Genomic DNA, 22396 nt, shown 5'->3' with positions numbered 1-22396 from the left:
TGTTTGCCATTGATGGGAGAGATGAGAATCTGTCCTGTGACAGACAGGCTCTGGCTGATTGGGAGTCAGTAATAGCTTCTATGAACTCTATCATATGAGAAGGTGTAAGTGATGCTTCTATGTAGTGCAGAAGGAATTCAAGTTGAGGGAACAGCAAAGGACTAATTCCACGGCTATTGTAGTGTGTCAAGTATCAGAGGGTAGCCGTGTTAGTCTGGATCTGTAAAAGCAGCAAAGGATCCTGTGGCACCTTATAGACTAACAGACGTTTTGGAGCATGAGCTTTCATGGGTGAATACCCACTTCCTCAGATGCATGTAATGGAAATATCCAGGGGCAGGTATATATATGTGTGCTAGCAAGCAAGCTAGAGATAACGAGGTCAGTTCAATCAGGGAGGATGAGGCCCTGTTCTAGCAGTTGAGGTGTGAAAACCAAGAGAGGAGAAACTGGTTCTGTAATTGGCAAGCCATTCACAGTCTTTGTTCAATCCTGAGCTGATGGTGTCAAATTTACAGATGAACTGAAGCTCAGCAGTTTCTCTTTGAAGTCTGGTCCTGAAGTTTTTTTGCTGCAGGATGGCCACCTTAAGGTCTGCTATAGTGTGGCCAGGGAGGTTGAAGTGCTCTCCTACAGGTTTTTGTATATTGCCATTCCTAATGTCTGACTTGTGTCCATTTATCCTTTTCCGTAGAGACTGTCCAGTTTGGCCGATGTCCATAGCAGAGGGGCATTGCTGGCATATGATGGCGTATATTACATTGGTGGATGTGCAGGTGAATGAACCAGTGATGGTGTGGCTGATCTGGTTAGGTCCTGTGATGGTGTCGCTGGTGTAGATATGTGGGCAGAGTTGGCATCGAGGTTTGTTGCATGGATTGGTTCCTGAGCTAGAGTTATTATGGTGTGGTGTGCAGTTACTGGTGAGAATATGTTTCAGGTTGGCAGGTTGTCTGTGGGCAAGGATTGGTCTGCCACCCAAGGCCTGTGAAAGTGTGGGATCATTGTCCAGGATGGGTTGTAGATCCTTGATGATGCGTTGGAGGGGTTTTAGCTGGGGGCTGTATGTGATGGCCAGTGGAGTCCTGTTGGTTTCTCTCTTGGGTTTGTCTTGCAGTAGGAGGCTTCTGGGTACACGTCTGGCTCTGTTGATCTGTTTCCTTATTTCCTCGTGTGGGTATTGTAGTTTTGAGAATGCTTGGTGGAGATTTTGTAGGTGTTGGTCTCTGTCTGAGGGGTCAGAGCAGATGCGGTTGTACCTCAGTGCTTGGCTGTAGACAATGGATCGTGTGATGTGCCCGGGATGGAAGCTGGAGGCATGAAGGTAGGCATAGCGGTCGGTGGGTTTTCGATATAGGGTGGTGTTAATGTGACCATCACTTATTTGCACCGTGGTGTCAAGAAAGTGGACCTCCCGTGTAGATTGATCCAGGCTGAGGTTGATGGTGGGGTGGAAGCTGTTGAAATCATGGTGGAATTCCACCATGATTTCAACAGCTTCCACCCCACCATCAACCTCAGCCTGGACCAATCTACACGGGAGGTCCACTTTCTTGACACCACGGTGCAAATAAGTGATGGTCACATTAACACCACCCTATATCGAAAACCCACCGACCGCTATGCCTACCTTCATGCCTCCAGCTTCCATCCCGGGCACATCACACGATCCATTGTCTACAGCCAAGCACTGAGGTACAACCGCATCTGCTCTGACCCCTCAGACAGAGACCAACACCTACAAAATCTCCACCAAGCATTCTCAAAACTACAATACCCACACGAGGAAATAAGGAAACAGATCAACAGAGCCAGACGTGTACCCAGAAGCCTCCTACTGCAAGACAAACCCAAGAGAGAAACCAACAGGACTCCACTGGCCATCACATACAGCCCCCAGCTAAAACCCCTCCAACGCATCATCAAGGATCTACAACCCATCCTGGACAATGATCCCACACTTTCACAGGCCTTGGGTGGCAGACCAATCCTTGCCCACAGACAACCTGCCAACCTGAAACATATTCTCACCAGTAACTGCACACCACACCATAATAACTCTAGCTCAGGAACCAATCCATGCAACAAACCTCGATGCCAACTCTGCCCACATATCTACACCAGCGACACCATCACAGGACCTAACCAGATCAGCCACACCATCACTGGTTCATTCACCTGCACATCCACCAATGTAATATACGCCATCATATGCCAGCAATGCCCCTCTGCTATGGACATCGGCCAAACTGGACAGTCTCTACGGAAAAGGATAAATGGACACAAGTCAGACATTAGGAATGGCAATATACAAAAACCTGTAGGAGAGCACTTCAACCTCCCTGGCCACACTATAGCAGACCTTAAGGTGGCCATCCTGCAGCAAAAAAACTTCAGGACCAGACTTCAAAGAGAAACTGCTGAGCTTCAGTTCATCTGTAAATTTGACACCATCAGCTCAGGATTGAACAAAGACTGTGAATGGCTTGCCAATTACAGAACCAGTTTCTCCTCTCTTGGTTTTCACACCTCAACTGCTAGAACAGGGCCTCATCCTCCCTGATTGAACTGACCTCGTTATCTCTAGCTTGCTTGCTAGCACACATATATATACCTGCCCCTGGATATTTCCATTACATGCATCTGAGGAAGTGGGTATTCACCCATGAAAGCTCATGCTCCAAAACGTCTGTTAGTCTATAAGGTGCCACAGGATCCTTTGCTGCTTTTACGGCTATTGTAGTCTCCTTTTGGGACCTGCCCCATATCAGTCAGTCGTCCAGGTACTACTAGAGATGGGATTCCCTGCCTCTTTAACTGCAATGCCACTACTGTTTGGCATTTTCTGAATACTCTCCATGGAGCATGCGAAGAGAAGAATCCTGCAGTGATAATATTTGGGCCCCACTACGAATCATAGGGATTTCTTATGGGTCACATGGATGGTTATATGGAAGTATGCATAAGTCAAGAGCTGTGAACCAGCCTTGAGTTTGGAGACATGGAAGGATGGAGGAAACTGTTACCATTCTGAACCAGAGATGGTATATGTATTTGTTGAGTCTCCTCAGAAGGATAGGACAAAGACCCTTTTTTTATTTTGGAATGAGGAAATGCTGGGAATAGACACCTCTTCCCCTGAACTTTGATGGAACCTCTCCTATAGCTCCTAGACAAAGCAGCAAGGCCACTTCTGTTTGCAGTAGGCTCTTGTGCGAAGGGTGCTGGAAGAGGGACATGGAGGGTGGGATGGATACTGATATTCAAAAAAAATTTTAGTCTTGCATATATGAGGCACAAGTGCATCTACAGCATGAGCTGCACTGACACATACCTGATGAAGAACACATGATACAAGGTTGCTGCAAAGGTTGACAGTTCCAAATCATTTGACATTTTTTTTAGTTTGCTGCAGAGACAGACTGAAGTTCAGTGGTAGTATCTGAGGACCTAGGATGGGAGTAAGCAGAAGATGGCATAGGCTGGGATTGATGTGCATTGGCAGAGCTGTGGCAGCGACAGGGCAGGACTGGAATAAATATGGGCTGCTGAAGATCAGGACTGAGATACACTGGTAGTTTTGCATATAGCCCTCAGAGGCCTGGCATAGCAAGCGGTGCACTGAAGCATAGGATGTAGGTATATTAGCAAAGATAAATGGGAGGGTCACGACTGGGATAAACCTGGGATGCTGAAGATCAGGAATGAAGTACATCGTCAGAACAATGTGAAGTTGCATGATTGGATTAAGAGGGAGTACTCCAGGACAGGTTTGGAGTTGACAGCAGTCAGTCCCTCACTTTATGAGCACTTCATCCACCTACACATTAAAAATACAAATCAGAACAAAAAACGGAATGGAGACACAGGCCTGATATATCCCTCTACTTAATATGCATACTGTCCTCTTAAAGCTATTCTCCAGGAATTCTGCTCCACTACTCATACCTAATCCAAGTTTTTATGGGCTTTGCTGAGAGATTCAAAGGGGTCTTGCAAGTTACTAGATCTATATGTAGAAAATGTTATGGGAAATAATGGATGGCCCCTATAACATGGTTCCAAGGAGAAATGTTAGAATTCTAAGGAAGAAGTCTAGAGGTATTCATAGACATTTTGTATCTGAGAAGACAGTAAGGTGGTCACCACTGAGAAAGGACAGGAGAAGCATAATGAAAGTCTGGTAACATTAATGAAAAGTTTCTTTTTAAAAAGGCATCTTATTTTACACCATGCACTGAACGACAAAGAGAGGAACTCATACATTCTACTAGAGTCTACTCAATTAGACCAATACAAAAGCACCTTTCCTAGATATACCTTTACATGTATGAACTAAAAAGCCTCTACATTTAAGATCATTCATAAATAGACACAGACATATTCTCTGTCACTGAGGACACCTTTCCAAGTCAGTTTAAAATGTGCTTTTGCTAAATGTTCATTAACAATTCCCCAGCCAGTGAAGCATTACATTTTAAATCCAAGCCATAATTTTCAATTTCCTTATTCCCTTTTCTCCAGAACCTTCTGGAATTCTTCACCATGAAATATCTCTACACACTTAAGAATAAAGTATGAGTATTTGGCAGTAATGAAAGTGAGCACTGGCTAGCATGTGGACAGGAGCTGTACAAGCTTCTGGTACTGCCAAACATCTCAGTCCTGACTTGCAGCAGTCCAGCTAGCCCAGTTCTGAACTCCTCACAACAGCTCAGTTAATGCACCTTCTCCCTTATAACTTTCCTTGCTATTTCAATTAATCTCTCTCAGCATTCTGAGATGAACAGGCATCCTGGTGTACCCTAAGTGCCACAGAATGCCATGGCTGAGTGGGGGCCTTCTGATGAGTTCTTTAGGGAACAGAGTAGTAGAGGAAAATGAGAACGGTTTTCAGTGCTAACTCTTGACTCCCCAGATGCAACAGCTGGAGGCACTGCTGTAGGAAAAACAATAGCTCTGAAATGCAATCAGAATCTAGTTCCTTGCTCATAGGTTCCTCCACATTTCTTTCTGATGCCCAATATTTCCATACTTTGCATATCCCCTTTATTTTATTTATTGGTGTCAATCATTGTCCCACCTGTGCAAAACTGCCACCCTGCACTCTCTCAGATCTGTTCAACCTGTACCCTAAATTCCCCCTCCCAAGAGAATCACACATCCCTTATCTCTACAAGCCATAAGTCACCTGTCTCAATGAGCTCGCGACACATGACACCACTTAACCTTCCACAACACTTGCTAAAAGGATGGGGGAAGAAGGGAGGGGGAAGTCAGGATGTTACAATCCTTTCAAGAATCAGTCATCACTTCTGCAATAGTCCTGCGGTCCCAGAAGTCAAAACCTGCCACATGGCAGTACAGGGAACCTTATCAGTGTATTCAGTATCTTCTTCAGGGAGTGAGGGGAATCAGTCTGCATGAGGCGGAGAGTGTTGACCCTTAAACGCAGAAAAATTACAGCTTTTTTAAATTAAAGAATAAAACCTAGACTCAGTGATCTTATGTACACCTGAGCAACTCTGCAGTAACTCTAAATGGCTTTTTAATCTAATGGACAAAGGCATAGCCAATGGCTGGAAGCTGAAATCAGACAAATTTGAATGAGAAATAAAACACAAGTGTTTAACAGTGAGTGTGATTCACCACTGGAACACATGGCCAAGGGAAGTGGTGGAGTCTCAGTTTCTTGATTTCTTCAAATCAAGACTAGATGCTTTTCTGGAAGAGATGCTTTAACTTCAAGCACTAGTTATTGGGCTCAATATGAGAGTTAGAGTGAAATTCTATGGCTTGCTTTATATAAGAATCAGACTAGATGATCTAATGGTCCCTTAAACTCTATGAATCTATAAAATCCCAAAGAAGTAATTTCTCATCCCAACTCCCATCTCACTCGTATATGTTATTGCTTTGTGTTTCGGTACCTTTTATAAAGAGTGAATTATTTCACCGAGCACTGGGGTAAATCATCTGGTACTAGGACTCAGTGAAAAAACACAGTAAGTTTATCCTTTGGGGATGGGGAAGGAAGATGTGCGTGCAAATGGCCATTGTTCTGCCCAGTCATTCTTTTAAGTACTGTTTTCTCACTAACAGAGAGGATATTTGGTTGGGGTGGGAGGAGAGAGAGAGACAACTTCACAGGCAGCAGTATCTGTACTAAAGCTACCATAATAGAGAGTCCAACATCTCTCTCAGAATGTTACTTCTCAAATAGTTATAGTCAGAGACATATACAGTATACAGCCTAAATCTGACATCTTCTGATTCAACTTTTCTTCTTCCTGGTTGTGGGCGTGTGACTGAGTTGCATCTGCCAACTTTACAGACATAAACAAATGTTTGTTCCATTTAGCGCGTCATAAACAGATAGTTAAGGGGTAACGTCTCTTTTACCTGTAAAGGGTTAACAAGCTCAGTGAACCTGGCTGACACCTGACCAAAGGACCAATCGGGGGACAAGATACTTTCAAATCTTGGTGGAGGGAAGTCTTTGTTTTGTGCTATTTGTTTTGTTCTTTGTTCTCTCTTGGGACTAAGAGGGATCAGACGTGAAACCAGATCTGTCTCCATTCTTTCAAACAGTCTCTCATGTTCAGAATAGTGAGTACTGGCTAGAAAAGGTGACTTAGTTTGTTTGTTTTCTTAATTTGCAAATGTGTATTTTGCTGGAAGGATATTTTACCTCTGTTTGCTGTAACTTGTAACTTAGGCTAGCGGGGATGGAGTCCCTCTAGTCTATGTATAAGCTTATACCCTGTGACATTTGCCATATTGATTTTACAGAGATAATTTTTACTTTTTTCTTTCTTTAATTAAAAGCTTTTTTTTTTTTAAGAACCTGATTGGTTTTTTCCTTGTGTAAAACTCAAGGGGATTGGGTCTGAACTCACCAGGGAGTGGTGGGGGGAGGGGGCGGGAAAGGTTAATTCCTCTCTGTTTTAGGATCCAAGGAGTTTGGATCAGTGTATCTCTCAAGGAAAGTCTGGGAGGGGGAAGGAGGGGGAATGGTTTATTTCCCTTTGTTTTAAGACCCAAGGGGTTTGGGTCCTGGGTCCCTCAGGGAAGATTTTGGGGAGACAGGGAGTGTACCAGACACTGGAATTTCTGGTTGGCGGCAGCGCTATCAGATCTAAGCTAGGAATTAAGTTTAGAGGGGTACATGCAGGTCCCCATTTTCTGGATGCTAAAGTTCAAAGTGGGAATAATACCTTGAGATAGCGCCACTGAAACTCCACAACTATGGGAGAGCGAGCTGGAGTCTATTCTGACTCATGCATCAGAAACAGAATTGTCAGATAATCACTAACTGCAGTAGTTACCAGAACTGGCGTGTAATTCTGAAAAAACTCAACTAGGTTTTCTGATGCTAGGAGGGGTTTATGCCACTAACAGTCAGAAAAATAATCTTTTGACCTACATATTTAGTCAAGTAGATCTGGAATCACTGGAAGGGAATACATATAAATAAGGAACCACATGTTGTTATTGTTGTTGTTGTTTTTCTTTTTAACAGAGTCATTTTCCTCACTTTAACTGCATATGGGTGGAGGGACTCAAACAATACAATTTGGATCCAGATTTCAAAAACCTCAATATGTTTGGGATGTTCAGATCCAGGCTTTGGTTTGTCTGATTATTTACGTAGAGGCTGTTTGATCTGCAGCCAGGACTGGATTTTGGAGTCACAGTTCAGACTCATGAGGAATCTACATTATATTCTATCATAAAACAAATGGGGCTTTCCGAGTCCCCCCACCTCTCCCCAATGCGCACATACATCCACACCTACACACCATATTTAAGTTGGAGATGAGGATGGCTGAAGGCTGGCTTCCTTGGTTAAACCTCTGACTAGTCATCCTTGTTTTCCAATTGTCAAGTTGCATTTCTTTAGACTAAAACAAGAATAAAAGGAGTGAATACTTGGATTCTTTTCAACCCTGAACGCTTCAAGTTTATAAAGGAAGAGAAGTTTCTCTCTGCAGTGACCTTGGGCAGATTGGAGCTCTTCTCAAATGATATAAGAGGTGTGGTTTTTCCTTCATTAGAGTCTCTCTGAACAATTTTCTGTGCTTATACTGAGGCCATGAGATCAAAAGAGACCAGGCAAACAGAGCAGCGATTTACATCAACAAAGAGGATTTTGATGCACTCCTCCGAATGGGCAGCATTACCATGTTAATAGCCATTTGCTCTCAGCCCTCTTTTCCTAAGGACGCTGGAGACTTTTGCAAATGGAGAACAGTTCCGCTTTTCATTTTAATTGCAACAATAGCAGAAGAGATCCTTAAACTGCATCAAATAGCAGCCTGTGAAATCCCTAACTAGCTGCACCGCCTCTCCTGCTATTTATTATCCTCTGGTCCATGGAACAAAAGTGGGGGGGGAAGCTCCTCTTGATTTTAGCCCATTTCACATATCCTAATCCCTCAGAGGTGGCAATGGGAATTGCTTGTGGAGCTGTTAAATCAAACTTTCACTTTGTCTTTTATTCTCCTCTCCTCCTTTATAATCAAGGCATTTCCAGGTACATTTTCAATGTCAATTTGTTTATGGCCTCATGGGTAATAGACTAATGATGGGACCCCCACAGTTAGAGGAAAGAATCCTGGGCATTTCATTTCAGACAGCTGCTGTTTCTCACCAGTTCCCACACTCATCCCCTTGTTCTCTTGTCAGACGCCCTGAATGTGTTCCCCCTCCTGACACCGACTGCCATGCACAACAAAGACTCAATGGAAAAGCTGCCTCTGCTATCAGCCTATGGGATAGATTCCATTTGTTAGCAGTAAGTTGCCTTTCAGCCCGGAGCACAGGTACCATCTCTCGCCAGACATGCCTCAGCTAGCTGCTTAATTGTCACCCATTACTCAGCATCTAGCCTCTATTCAGACAGAAACACAGGTTCTACCTCTCCCATAGTTCCCAGGCACTTTTCAGGCAGAAGCCTGGTCTCTCCTTGTACTAGATACCCAGTTACCTTTTGGCTAGCAGGTTAGGTATCCTCCTATCTGACACTCAGTTATTTCCAAATGTTTTGTTACACTCCTTCCTCTGTGTTTTGAGCAGTACCAAGCTCATTTTCGGTGTTCAGAACAGAATAAATGAAACAACGACAACAGTAGTCATTTGGAGGCTGAATGTAGAACCCTCACTCACAGGAGTAACCCCATTCAAGTAAATGAGACTCTACTCATCTGAGCAAGTGCTCACAAGTGTAAGGAAGGAATCCATAAACAGGGCCTTAGTGCTTAGACACCATTTCTCAATAACACTGAACTCATTAAACAGAACCGAGAAGAACAGAGGTGGGTTACATAAAAGCACAGACTCAGATTGAGTCCTGTGACATCTAAGGTTCAGATACTGCAGTCTGGTCTCTGGTTAGGATGTTAACTACTAAATGGAATAGCCTGTGGAAAATTACTAGAGAAAACAGGACCTTGGTTTCCTCCCTATCTTTAATTAAAGTCAACTTTCCACAGCAATAAGAAAGGGAAAATAGCTAACAAACAAACAAAAAAGGATTTGAAATTATAACTGCCTGGTCAAAATCTAATATGTGGCTAAAACAAATAAGAATTTTAAACTGCTTTCTAGATGTGCAAAGAATGTATAACAAAGGATTTGTTTAGATTAATCTGGGTTTATCTTTTATCCTCCTTTCAAAAAAAAAGTGACTTAACCTTTTACACCTGGAGACAGAGGATAAAGTGCAAAAAGCAACTACCATATCCCTGCAACAGTGCAGTCTAAAAGCCAGCTATAAGAGGCTCCTACTCCATGATCATAGTAAATGACCGGGCCAATCTGTTTCTCTGAAAGGGCAGGATCCAATCAATGGGGAATCCATACTCTTGGTTGAAAAAAGTAGACTCAAACAAACAATTATATTCACCAGACAAACACTTCCATTTTCTGACAGAAGAGACCTTTGGGAAGGAAGGATTTTCATTGTTAGTGTCTGGGGATAGATACATCAGGAGATGGGTCCACTTTGCTAATTAGGGTTAGAATTATCCTCCAGAACTATGAAGATGTTTGGGACAGACATAAAACAGCCCTTTCTTTTGCTCTGGGCTGAGTCTAAAAATATCCATACCCACCCCTACCAGTCTACTCCGCTTTAAGTAAAGAAAATTGTCCCTGACTTCTGTAGCCTGTTTAGGTTACTAATACCAACTGAGGCAGATTAAGCTTCCAGCACAAGTAAGAATGCATTGAATATAGTGTCCAACTGTTTAGAAAGCAACTAGTGGACCCCACAAACAAGCACACAACTGAGTCAAACAAACAAAAATGGATCCATTGCATTGCAAATCATCCAAGTATCCTTTTTCTCTGACCATTGTATATTGTTATTATTAGCGGTATTACCGTAAGCAGAACGTACAAGCCTCCGTCATGGATCAGGACAACACAGTGCTACGATCTGTAAAAAACACTGAACAAAAAGACAGCCCATGCTCCAAAGAGCTTACAATCTAAGTTGCCACAGATCCAAGCTTAACCTAGCAGAATCTAGCCATTAAGTCTGGCAGAATGGCTTTTTGGTATGCAGTTAAATACAAGGCTTACAGTGTTTCATAGGATCAGATAGGCCAGTGATTTCTGAGCCACTGAAGACTGAGGAATTGTGAGACTGAGATTTTTAAACAATATTAGCTCCATAGCAGGTCAGATCACATACATCTGAATGGGAGGGGCAGGCACTGATAGGTCTACCTTAAGAATTTAGTCTGGTAAATTGGATCAGTTAGGAACATGGGTGGAAACCAACCAAGATCAGTTCAGCAAAAGGTGGATTCAGTACAGTGAGTTGGGGATTTACATATCAACAAATGAGTAGACCAATCCATATATAGAATCATAGGTATGTTTATGGCCAGATGGCCTTCACCTTAAGGTGATCACAACAAGACATGTATAAGAAAGGGGAGTGATGATGATTTCCTGTGTTTTTATTGGTCTCCGTCTAACAGCTAAAAGGGGGACAATATAATATTGCATATTTTTATCATATTTCAAGACAGGTATGTTTCTCCATGAGAAGCCCACCTACTGGAGAGATGCCTCCAGAATAATTTGGTTTCACCTTGAATGAAAACTGGGAGACTTGATTAATTATTTCATAGCTCATTTGCTGTCAGATATGTGGAAATATGCAACACAATACAGTATAATTCAAGACAGTATAATGAAAGGAGCAGCGTGATTGTGTTTGTCAGCCAGCTTGCTCCAATATATTCTTTTAATTAGTTACCAAGGCACCATTTTAAACAATCACAGTATTTTCTGCTTTCAGCCTACTTAAAACACTCATTGGTAAAACAAAATCTCCTTTGTGATCTTACCTTGAAGAACCAGGCCAGAATTTTCAATGGTGTAGAAGAAAGCTGAGAATGGAGCAATGGGAGATTTAGCAACCAGGACCTGCAGAACAACAAGAAGAAATCCCTAAAATGTATTGATTACAACTCAAGTTTGTGGATTAATCTTTGTGGATTTACTTTTCTGAAGCTACTACCATGAGTTAAAGTAAAAGGTACAGTACACTGCAGAGGGACTATAAAATGGCTATTGATTACCTCTCTTCAGTTCTACGGTAACCGAGATTCTTATGAAAAACAAGTACAGATCGTGCTGGCATTTTAAAGGGATTCATGGGTCTTGCAAGAACTTCATGGAAGTGTGCAGTTCATGGAAACTGCACACTCTCCCCCTAGTTCTCTACTTCTCACAAGTGTTTATTAACCCTGGTCAAATATCACAACCTCTCTTGCTGGTGCAGCCAGTTGTACCCAGAGGGATTCAACTGAGTGAAGGTTGGTGGCACTACCAGTGCCTGGCCTTCCCGGAGGGTTTTCTGAGTAAGAACTGCTTTAATCTTCACTCCACAGATGCACATTCTGGCCACTCTCTATTCCATCCCAATGCCACTCACCTTTAAAGCTGTGCTGCTCTGCTGTGTGTCCCCTGACAGCAGGGAGACTGCAGATGCTTTGTGCCACTGCAAGTCTCAGAGCACTTCAATTTAGCCCAGTATTTGACTGTGTGCGCTCTAATCTGCAATCAAGTCTAGGATGCGCCAAAGCCCAGTCTTAGAGCTGCCTTAGCTTCACTACAGGTTTGACCACACACCAGTGAAGAGGAGATGGGCTGTGCCAGAGCTCTGATACTCTCTGATACCCAAGAGACAGGCTTATCATTAAGGTAGAGAGTTGTAGTCTAACGTACCAGTCACCAAAGCCTGATGTATCATTGGCTTCTTGTACCGCACGTTGAGGATCACTGACTAACAACATACACTGAAAAAAGAGTACTCTATCACCTCTCTGAAATGTGCCAAGCACTGCCTGAAGGGTAATCAGCTCAAACCCTGAACCAATGATTCCTGCGTGGACACTGCAGAAGAAGTTGACATTGACAGTTGTTGGTAAACACTTGAATGCTCACTGCTTTTCTTCATCCCAAGATAGGAAAGAAACTGGAAATCAGGTTACCAGCCTTGGGTTTTCAGAGCATTGTTCCCAACCTTAGGGATTCTTCTTAGGGATTAAAGTCCTGAAGCTACGTGTCTTATAAAACCCCACATCTCTCTCTGCTCCAGGATGTGCAAAAATCTCCGTCATTTCTCAATGCTTATTAAATAACACAGCCAGGTGCAGAGTTATCCCTTGAAATCTGAATGTTTTTCACAGTTTATATAGTAATGGCCTGACGCGAAGAGATACAGCTCCCTTTGATTTTAACTGGAGTTGCGAGTGCTGAATACTTCAGAAAGTCAGGACCCAATTCAGCAAAACATATAAGCACGGATTTAACTTTAAGTTAACTATGTTGGGGGTTGCTAGACAAGCACTTTAGCTAGGTGTTTTTGCTAAAATAATCAGAAGTAAAATATTTAACCATTTTTATGCCACCAGGTTTCAAAGACAACATTCCATGGGTAAATGAGGGAAGTACACCCCTTTCAGAACTCTTATTTAAGATCTGACTGCAAACTTGGGCAGACAAGACTGCATCATTTTACACTCATGCGTGTTTGGAAAGTTTCTTCACAAACACAAGGGCTAGGAGTTTAACAATATCAGCAATGAAGGCTTAAATTCTGGATCACAACTTGGCAGCAAGATGTGGATTGTGCAGCTGAAGAATCATACGACACATAACTTTCCAACAAGTGTTTGTCACAATTTGGAGTGTGATTAAGACCAGTTGGAGTGGTATCATCACTTGTCCTGTAACCCCAAATACATTAAAATGCTCTGCACATGTAGCTCCATGTCTGGTGCACCCAGCCAGCATACAAGTATGCACCAAGCATCTGTGTGTTGAGCAATCCTGGTTCAATGCTCTAACCCCAGAAGCCTGCCTACAACACAATAGCTCCACTCTTGTCACCCTCAGTCCTGAATTCTCCCAAAATCATCTACCCTGAAGTGCTCAGCCCTCTCCTGGAATACCCAGAGAAGCAAATAAGGTTTGTTGCTCCTCTAAAGAGACTGGTGTTAACAGTCACTTCAGTTCAAACAGCATTGGGTTGGTTTAGATTAAAAGTAACACAATTTACTTAACAAAAAGAGATCAAGTGCAAAGAATGAAGACAAAATGGTTACAAGCAAATAAAAATAAAATATGTTTTCTAGTGGCTAAGACTCAACAAACTACAGCCTTGGTTCAAGATAGATTTCTTACTAATCTTTTTACCTCCTGTCGTGGCTGATGTTCTCTGAGTAAGGACCTTCATAAGTACAAGGTGCTGGTTTCCCTGGTCTTCCTAGGTGAAAGATCTTTTGTGATAGATGTCAAGATGGCTTCTTCTTTTCTCCTTAAATTTTCCCAAACTCAGTGTATTGTCCCCAGACTCAGGATGACCTCATACTATTCTTACCTTCTTGTGGATTTCCCACCCCCCTGCTGATTTGTATATGTAAATGGGGCTTCCATTTTTTCTGGTAGCACCTTCCTTAATTTCACTTGAGATACATAGATAGCTGCCTTCCCTCCTCTCTGGGGGGAAACGTGTTTCTGTCTTTGTTTGGTCACGGACTTTAAAGCATAATATTAGTGAGTATCCATAATTCTTCACACACTGTTAATACATTTCACAATGAAATTAATCACCCATGTGTCACCAGTTTGTGTATGATACCTTACATGCAGGGCCGGCACTTCCATTGAGGCGAACTAGGCAATCGCCTAGGGCGCCAGGATTTTTGGGGGGCGGCATTTTGCTGGGGTAGGGGAGCGGCAGGCGGCTCCGGTGGACCTGCCGCAGTTGTAGCTGTGGAAGGTCCATTGGTCCGCGGGTCTGGTGGAGCTGCCGCAGGCATGCCTGCGGACGGTCTGCTGGTCCCACACGGCTCCAGTGGACCTCCCTCAGGCACGGCTGCGGCAGCTCCACCGGAGCCGCAGACCAACGGACCTTCCGCAGAAATGGCTGTGGCAGGTCCACCGGAGCCGCGCGGCAAAATGGTTGTGCGCCTAGGGCGCGAAAAACTCTAGCGCCGGTCCTGCTTACATGACCCATTTTAGATACAGATTATGACAACAGTGAGTTGGGGTACACTGGGCTGGTCAGACCATCTGAAACTCACTGCTCTGTACCAGGGAGTCCCTTGCCATCTGACACTGGAGTGGTCTTAGGGTCACAGTGTTGCATGGCACAGTAAAAGCCGAGGAGATCTATACAGTAGCTATGCTCTGTTGGTCTTATAGGTCAGGACCCAGATCATATTCAGATTTCTTGTGATCCAGTCTCACATTATTCTGATAAAGGCAGCAAAAAAACATACTCCTGATATCTGGTTTTTAAATCTAACTATTATGATCTACGTTTTCTCCACTCCAAAACTAGATTCAATCTTATGGTTTTCAGAATTTATATGTAATGTTTGTTGGCCTTGCAATTTACCCTCACTAGTAAGGTATGAAATAAAGATGGACACACAAATACCGCATGTACAGCCAAAGAACGTCGGGTCAGTCACCAGCGTCAGTGTTTTGCATGAGCTGTGTGAAGCCAGCAAAGCCATCTCAGGATGCAATGTAACCTTTGTGACCTGCTCCATACAGGAAAACCGCAATGCAAGCACTTTCCTCTCCTGCACGTTAATTATTGTTCTTACTGTAACAAGCTGCTGGAGAAAGAAGTGTGCCAGAGATCACGTCTGTGATTCACCCTGACAATATCAGAATTCCCTTTCCTGTACCTCCCTGCCCGCCTCCCATCCTTCACTTGAATGTTCCAGCACTTTCATTTGAATGTGGGGAGGGAGAGAAGCCATAGAAATTTAAAAAAAAAAAAAAGTGCCATCGTATTTGTCTTTACCATGCTTTTTGTGCTTGCATACTACTATAGTCCGAGAACTGCTCAAGATAGTTAAGACTAAAGCAGAATATGAAAAACTTCAAAAAGATCTCACAAAACTAAGTGATTGGGCAACAAAAGCAAATGAAATATAATGTGGATAAATGTAAAGTAATGCACATTGGAAAAAATAACCTCAACTATACATACAATATGATGGGAGTTAATTTAGCTACAACTAATAAGGAAAGAGATCTTGGCGTCATCTTGGATAGTTCTCTGAAGATGTCCACGCAGTGTGCAGTGGCAGTCAAAAAAGCAAACAGAATGTTAGGAATCATTCAAAAAGGGATAGAGAATAAGATGGAGAATATTTTATTGCCCTTATAGAAATCCATGGTACGCCCACATCTTGAATACAGTGTACAGATGTGGTCTCCTCATCTCAAAAAAGATATACTGGCATTAGAAAAGGTTCAGAGAAGGGTAACTAAAATGGTTAGGGGTTTGGAACAGGTCCCATATAAGGAGAGATTAAAGAGGCTAAGACTTTTCAGCTTGGAAAAGAGGAGACTAAGGGAGGATATGATAGAAGTATATACAATCATGAGTGTTGTGAAGAAAGCAAATAAGGAAAAGTTGTTTACTTGTTCCCATAATATAAGAACTAGGGTCCACCAAATGAAATTAGTGGGCAGCAGGTTTAAAACTAATAAAAGGAAGTTCTTCTTCACACAGTGCACAGTCAACCTGTGGAACTCCTTGCCAGAGGATGTTGTGAAGGCTAGGACTATAACAGGGTTTAAAAGAGAACTAGATAAATTTATGGAGGTTAAGTCCATTAATCACTATTAGCCAGGATAGGTAAGGAATGGTGTCCCTAGTCTCTGTTTGTCAGAGGGTGGAGATGGATGGCAAAAGAGAGATCACTTGATCGTTACCTGTTAGGTTCACTCCCTCTGGGGCACCTGGCATTGGCCACTGTTGGCAGACAGGATACTGGGCTAGATGGACCTTTGGTCTGACCCAGTATGGCCGTTCTTATGTTCTTAACAGTGTTCATTCTTATTCATCTGGGGTCAAACTGAGACAAAAAATGGTAGTGATGCTCTACTAGTCTCCCCCAGAACTGCAGGATGTTTCTATTAAACAGATCTACAGAGAAATAGATTAGAAATTTGACATTTAAGGTTAAATTATCAGTACTCTGTGCAAAATAGGGGGCACAACTGCTAATCTATATTTGCATGCACGTTAATCACAACTGCATGCACAAATGGATAGACATCCAAAAGACCATTTGTGCGTTCAGTTACCAGAGTTTTATGCACAGTGTTGGTATGTGCATAAATAAGTGTAAATCTGCATATGCATGCACACTTTCACAGGTACACCACAAGTCTCCTTTGAAAAATTTGCCATAAATTGTTGTTATTTGGGTTCAGAGTTAACATTCCATTCAGAAGAATGGGGGAAATTCATGTCAGGCAAAGCTTTTGTTTCATTTTACATCTCTGCAGATTCAGAAAGACAGCTTTGCACAGCCTTAGTTTAAAGGTTATCGTCCCAACCAGAAAGGCTAGATATTCGGGTTTTTAAATGAAATATTAAATTTTACATGAACATAGTTTGAAAAGTGTTCCTGATTGATATGCATATATGTACCTATTCAAACACCACATAAAGAGAACAGGACAGGAATACAGAATAGAACCCATGACTATCCCTGAGTTTGAGGCAGTGCACAGCATTCCATGTCCCTGAAGGGAGGTGAGGAGTTCAACCCTCCCAGCCAATCTCATACACACAGGCCCAGCTGGACTGGGACCATCCAAACCAGCAACCTCCTTGATATCCCTCACGTGATTAAGGATTTGCAGGATGATGGAGTAAAAGTAGGAAGAGGGAAGCTTTCTATTCGCCAGAAGTTACAATTTAGGGGTAAATGGCTCTCCTTACTACCTTGCTTAGGAATACTTGTAGCCAGCACCAGTTTCTCTCACCGGAGATAGAATGTTCAGGTGGCCAGCTGAAGAGCTGTGGACAACTTGATAAGGTTTTCAGTACAACAAAGGTTCAGGAACATTTGAGCAGACAGATCTAATGAAGAAAATGTGCCTTAGAAATGCCCAGGTAACGTTAACTATAGCTGTTGCTCCAGCTTTAGTCATTACCACCCCAAATTTGAGGGGTTTTGTAATCTGAACCTGAATTGAAATCCAAATTCTGCAAATGATGCCTAACTTTATAACAGGCTAAAACAAAATCAAGAATCTGCATAGCCCCAAACTCTGAGGGTTCAAAATCCATCTCTGACATTTGCACCCCTCTCCACTATAAAGGAGGGCTTTCCCCAGACATTTGTTTGGTTTTGTGGAGGAAAACTACTACACAAATCCTCTAATCCTCTGTAGGTGTATATGCCTACAATCCTGACATCCTGCAGCACTATTTAAGCACTGGTGTCCTGCTGGGTATGGTGAAAGAAATAGTTGCAGTAGTGTCCTGTTGGTTGGTGACATATAATACTAATTAAGGTCATCCAGTGAGAAGAGTTTGGTGTAGGAAGTTACACAACAGTATTTCTGAAAAGGATACAAAGGCAATGACATGAGTTAAGCTACATAAACTTCTCAGTCTATTTAATCAATGCACCGCGGATGAAAACGTGTCACCATAGAAGTCAATGGCAAAACTCCCATTGACTTCACTGAAGCCCAGGTTTCACCTCAAGAGTATACATTTCAAGGTGGGTGAAACAAAGATAAATGGAGATCAAAGATAGCTAATTTGTAGCTAGAGTATTCTAACAAACAAATTAAATAAATAAAATCAATGAAGCTGCATTCTAGTTTGTTATTCATAATTGTCTGGAATGGCCCATAAAAGCATAAGCTGGTTATTCATTGTACAATAGTCACTCCTGAAAGCAAATGGCAGAGCTGGATGATAGAAGAAGTTGGAAACAAAGTGATGCCAAAGCCCTGACATGGCAAGAACCATCAAATCTTTTTTCCGTTTCTTTTCAGCGTCACAGATTTACTCTAAACAGGCTTGCGATGATTATTATTTACTAACAAGGTGTGACAGGTGCTATACAAGCTGCAGAAGAAAACATGGTTCCTGCCATGAGGAGATTATAAAGATACAGAGATACCATGTAGGAGCTCAGATATTGCATTGATGACTACAGCTATGTAGCGGGGTGAACACCCACTCCGGCCCTGAAGGGCTTAAAAACAGCCCTGGGAGGGGGCTGTGGCTGGAGAAAGCAGCTTTTAGGCTGGGCTGATTGGGGGAAGGGGCTGCAGCTGGGGCAACCCCCCAAACAGACTCAGCTGGCCCTATAAAGGCAGAGAAGCCAGAGACAGACAGTCAGTCTACCTATGCCTGTAGAGGGAGAAGGGCCTGGCTGCAGGGAGCTGGAGACACGGTACCTGAGTGGAGCAGGGCTGGGAAAAGGCAGAGAAGCTGAGGAGCTCCAGCCTGGAAAGCCCTAGGCTGCGGCCTAGCAGGGGGGCCTATGGGTACTCGGGGTTGCAGAGGTCAGCCCAGGGATAGGCCAAGGCAGCGGGTCCAAACCCAACCTTGCCAGTGATGAGTAGGTTGATACTGCAGTCTGCCCCAGGGCATGGGGCTAGACAATGACTAGCAGTAGCCTTATACTGAGGCGAGGTGGAAATAGTGGGTGGGAGTTCCCCGGGGAGGGGAGAACCTAAGACTGAGGAGTTCCTGCCAGGGGGCAGCACCCAGAGAAAGGGGCACCGGGGCCCAGGAAGGGACACAGGGCTCAACAGCAAGTGGTAAGGCAGATCACCGGCCTGCAGAAGGCGCTCCGGGCTGGAAATTGAACTAATTCCCAGAAGTCACCAGCAGGAGGAACCGCAGGGGTGAGTCCACATGTCTACAAGCTAGTAACTAGACAGATACAATTAGATTAGATAAAATAAGAGAAGATGGACAGCTCAATCCCAACACTGAAGATGCTGGGAGACCTAATGACAACAAGAGGAAAAAATAATGTCTTAACAGAGTTTTGTTTAATTTGTGAAAGCATTCTTTTTAACACATGTTACTGTTTGTGAGCTTTGTGGAAGAAGCGAACCACAGAAATCAGTGGTATAACTGCAGAGCTATATAAACCCTATGATGATATCAAGGAAAATGGTGAATGGACAGTGAACTGAATGGACACTTCAATACAATCAAACTTGATAACAGAACCCAAGTGCTGTCAGAAAACAAAGAAAATCAAGAATAAATCTGCTACCAAAGGTAAAATTATCAAAATACAGTGGATTTAAATCACCAGTAGTTGGGAAAACAAGTCTGGAGTCTGTGAGATTATTTTGATTGTAGCTATGGAATCTCAGCCTGTAAAAGAGACTAAAGTTTGTGAAGAAATAAGTTTTCACAATGGAAATCTAAAGATATTAATGAAATTATGAATTAGGAGAATTTGACGAAGTATTTGATTAAATGAGTTGACTTAAGGATAATACTTCATTTCTGTTCAAATCATGATGAAACCCCACTATTCTCCTCCCCGCACCCCCTGGAACATTGAGAAACTTTCTTTGGACAAATTTCACATTCTTCTCTGGTTTGGCCCCAAACTAGGATGTGAGTACCAGTGGGATTTCCATACTGCCATCTTGCTGAATACTATTCATACACACTGAGATGCTAAAAGGTGGCTCTTGGAAACAATATGTGCCATATGGTATGGTGCATGTGGTATACCTAGAACTATAATCATCTATGGGTGCTTCCCAAAATCCACTGGACAAGTCCAAAATACTGAAGGGTTTAAGTTCCACTCAGACTGCTACTTACTACTTTCACATTTGGGAGCTGAAACTTCTGTCCCTTTGTAGCTTTGTTCAGTTCCTTGGGATCTAGGCATGTTTTTGGGGACTTGTTTTGTTTTTCTAATAGTGCAATTTAATTTATTGAGTCAGTTACTTCACTGTTCCTTTTTTTGTTAAGCTGCCCTGAGCCATTTTAGCCAGCCACTGGAGGATAGTCCCAGCGTAGAATGATCCTACAGTGGAATAGAGTAACAGGAACATATCCTATACCACTCCTCCCTTCCAGGCTACCAGCATAGCAAGTATGGTTAGACAAAAGGGGGCAGGAGTAGATATCTCTGGACATCGTCAATCCCAATTGTTTTAATGGCTGCTTGGAGACTTTGGTAGCTGACATAAATTAGAGGAGCCTTCAGACTGCAACACTCAGTCAAGCAATGCTTAAATTCCTTAAGAAATTTGGGCCTTATAGCTACAAAAAGTGAGATACTCTCAAACACTGCAAAAGCTAAAGGAATTTTTAATGCAAGTTCCTGTTTTGCATTATTTTGGCCAGACAAATCAGTTACATTAACAGTTGATGCCTCACAAAACACATCCTCCTAGTCCTTTGTCTCTTTTGCCTCCAGACAACTAAACCCGTTAATACTTGCTGTACAATATTACAGCTTGGAAACCAAAAACGGACTCTGTCAATAACATTTTATTCCTTTGCATGTCTTCTTGAATAACACATCAGTATTTATGCACTGGCCCAGTAGATGTCATAGAATAACAGAGTTTTGACAGCACTTGCTTTTTTTTCTAAAGAGCTGGAGTAAATATTATTGTAGCACATTCCAACGGAAGGACAGAAAGCTTCATGTGAGGCTTCCTCACGGGTTGCTTTAACCTACCCGCCCTCCACCCCTTTATGCTAAGTTTTCTTAGTTGTTTTTATTTCCTTGAAAAGAAATGCTTTGTCCTTTTGATCAGGAACAGGTTCTCTTTTTTTCTTTTCTGGTGGATTTACCCCATCTTATCTTTTGTAGTCAATGACTGAGGGGTGACAGGAAGGAAGGGGGAATACCCAAGTGTCACACACAGATACATACACAAAGCATTTTTATTTAATAGCAAAACTATGGCTATGACCACTCCAACACGTGTTTTAGAGGTTGTCTCTCTCAAATGCATGGATAAACCACCAAATGTAGTACATTTCCAAAATGAGTCTCTCTCTCACCACTGCAGTTATTTCTTCTGAAATGACTTCAGAAAAATCAGTCTGTTCTGTTAGCCAGGAATTCCCAGCAGAACTTTCTAACTGCATTACTGACAACTACATTTGCCTGGAAGACCATAGCTGAGAACTGAGAAGGAAGCCCATTGAACTGGCAATGTCATTCAACAGGGAAGTGATTATCTTTGAATGTTCAATTAGATGCATGTACTAATAAAACCAGTGCTAAGCAAAACAAATCTTTCCTCTGATTGTGCCAAATGTCTGGGACAGACAATCCTCATGCCAGAATTTTGCTTAGAGTAGATTTAGAAGAGTTGTTTTTTCAGCTGCTTCAGAGCCTAGTAAAAGAGTGAGGAAAACATCTAACTTGATTTTGCATCAAATAACTCAGACACTTGTTTTTTTTTCTTTCTTTCTTGCTGCTTGAATCTTCTGTCCCTTGTTGGAATTCACCTGCTGCTTTAATGTCAATGTGTAGGGACTTGATACATTCTAGAAATCCAGATCCTGAGGCTGGAATGAAACAATTAAAGCAGCAGTTGTTGTTCTGGGGGTGATCTATATTTTTCTCAGGATCATGACAGCTTCAATTCTTAACCCTAGCTGCTTTGTGCTGCCCCAGTGCAATCGGAAAGGTGTCTTACAGGAGCAACCAAGGATTCCCTCTGAGAGAGGGGAATCCTCGAATGGCATAGAGGCAGCACAGACAGCATGTTTAAGGAGGGAGTGGGACAGTTTCCAAGGTAGGAGAAGGCAGAGTGCACTGTGTGCTGCCAGATCTTTACCCAGCACCAGAGTCCCTGTGGGCCTTAGAGCAGAAATACTTGGATTCCCCACTCAGTGTGTGGTCAGGAGGGGGCACTTGGTAGTATCAGTGACATCTCCGCTGTGTTATTTTTTTCATGTAGTCTCCCTAGGGGCCCTGGGAGCTTCCACAGCTAAGGGGCATCCTTGGTAAAATTACTGTAATGGTACCACTGTGTCAGGGAGCTGGTGACCAGAACCCAGTGCAGAGACACAGGGCCCTTTCCTAGGTGG

At 42.8% G+C, this 22396-nt stretch overlaps 1 protein-coding gene across 16 annotated transcripts in view; it reads right to left on the bottom strand.

Annotated features, from left to right (window-relative positions):
• The window catches only part of RAD51B (RAD51 paralog B), a 680879-nt gene that overhangs the window by 176249 nt on the left and 482234 nt on the right, over positions 1–22396 (bottom strand). For 15 of the 16 annotated variants that reach the window (XM_050953536.1, XM_050953533.1, XM_050953537.1 and 12 more), the window contains one exon: positions 11364–11442. In XM_050953536.1, the coding sequence (XP_050809493.1) occupies positions 11364–11442 (79 nt within the window). Of the gene's footprint in view, positions 1–10395; positions 10442–11363; positions 11443–22396 lie in introns of those variants that run through there. The other variant, XM_050953546.1, reaches the window with a different exon arrangement.

This window comes from Gopherus flavomarginatus, chromosome 5, assembly GCF_025201925.1.
Source record: "Gopherus flavomarginatus isolate rGopFla2 chromosome 5, rGopFla2.mat.asm, whole genome shotgun sequence".
Classification (NCBI taxonomy): Eukaryota; Metazoa; Chordata; order Testudines; family Testudinidae; genus Gopherus; species Gopherus flavomarginatus.
Note: the sequence above shows the minus strand (reverse complement) of the source record. Positions and strands in the feature narration are given on the sequence as shown.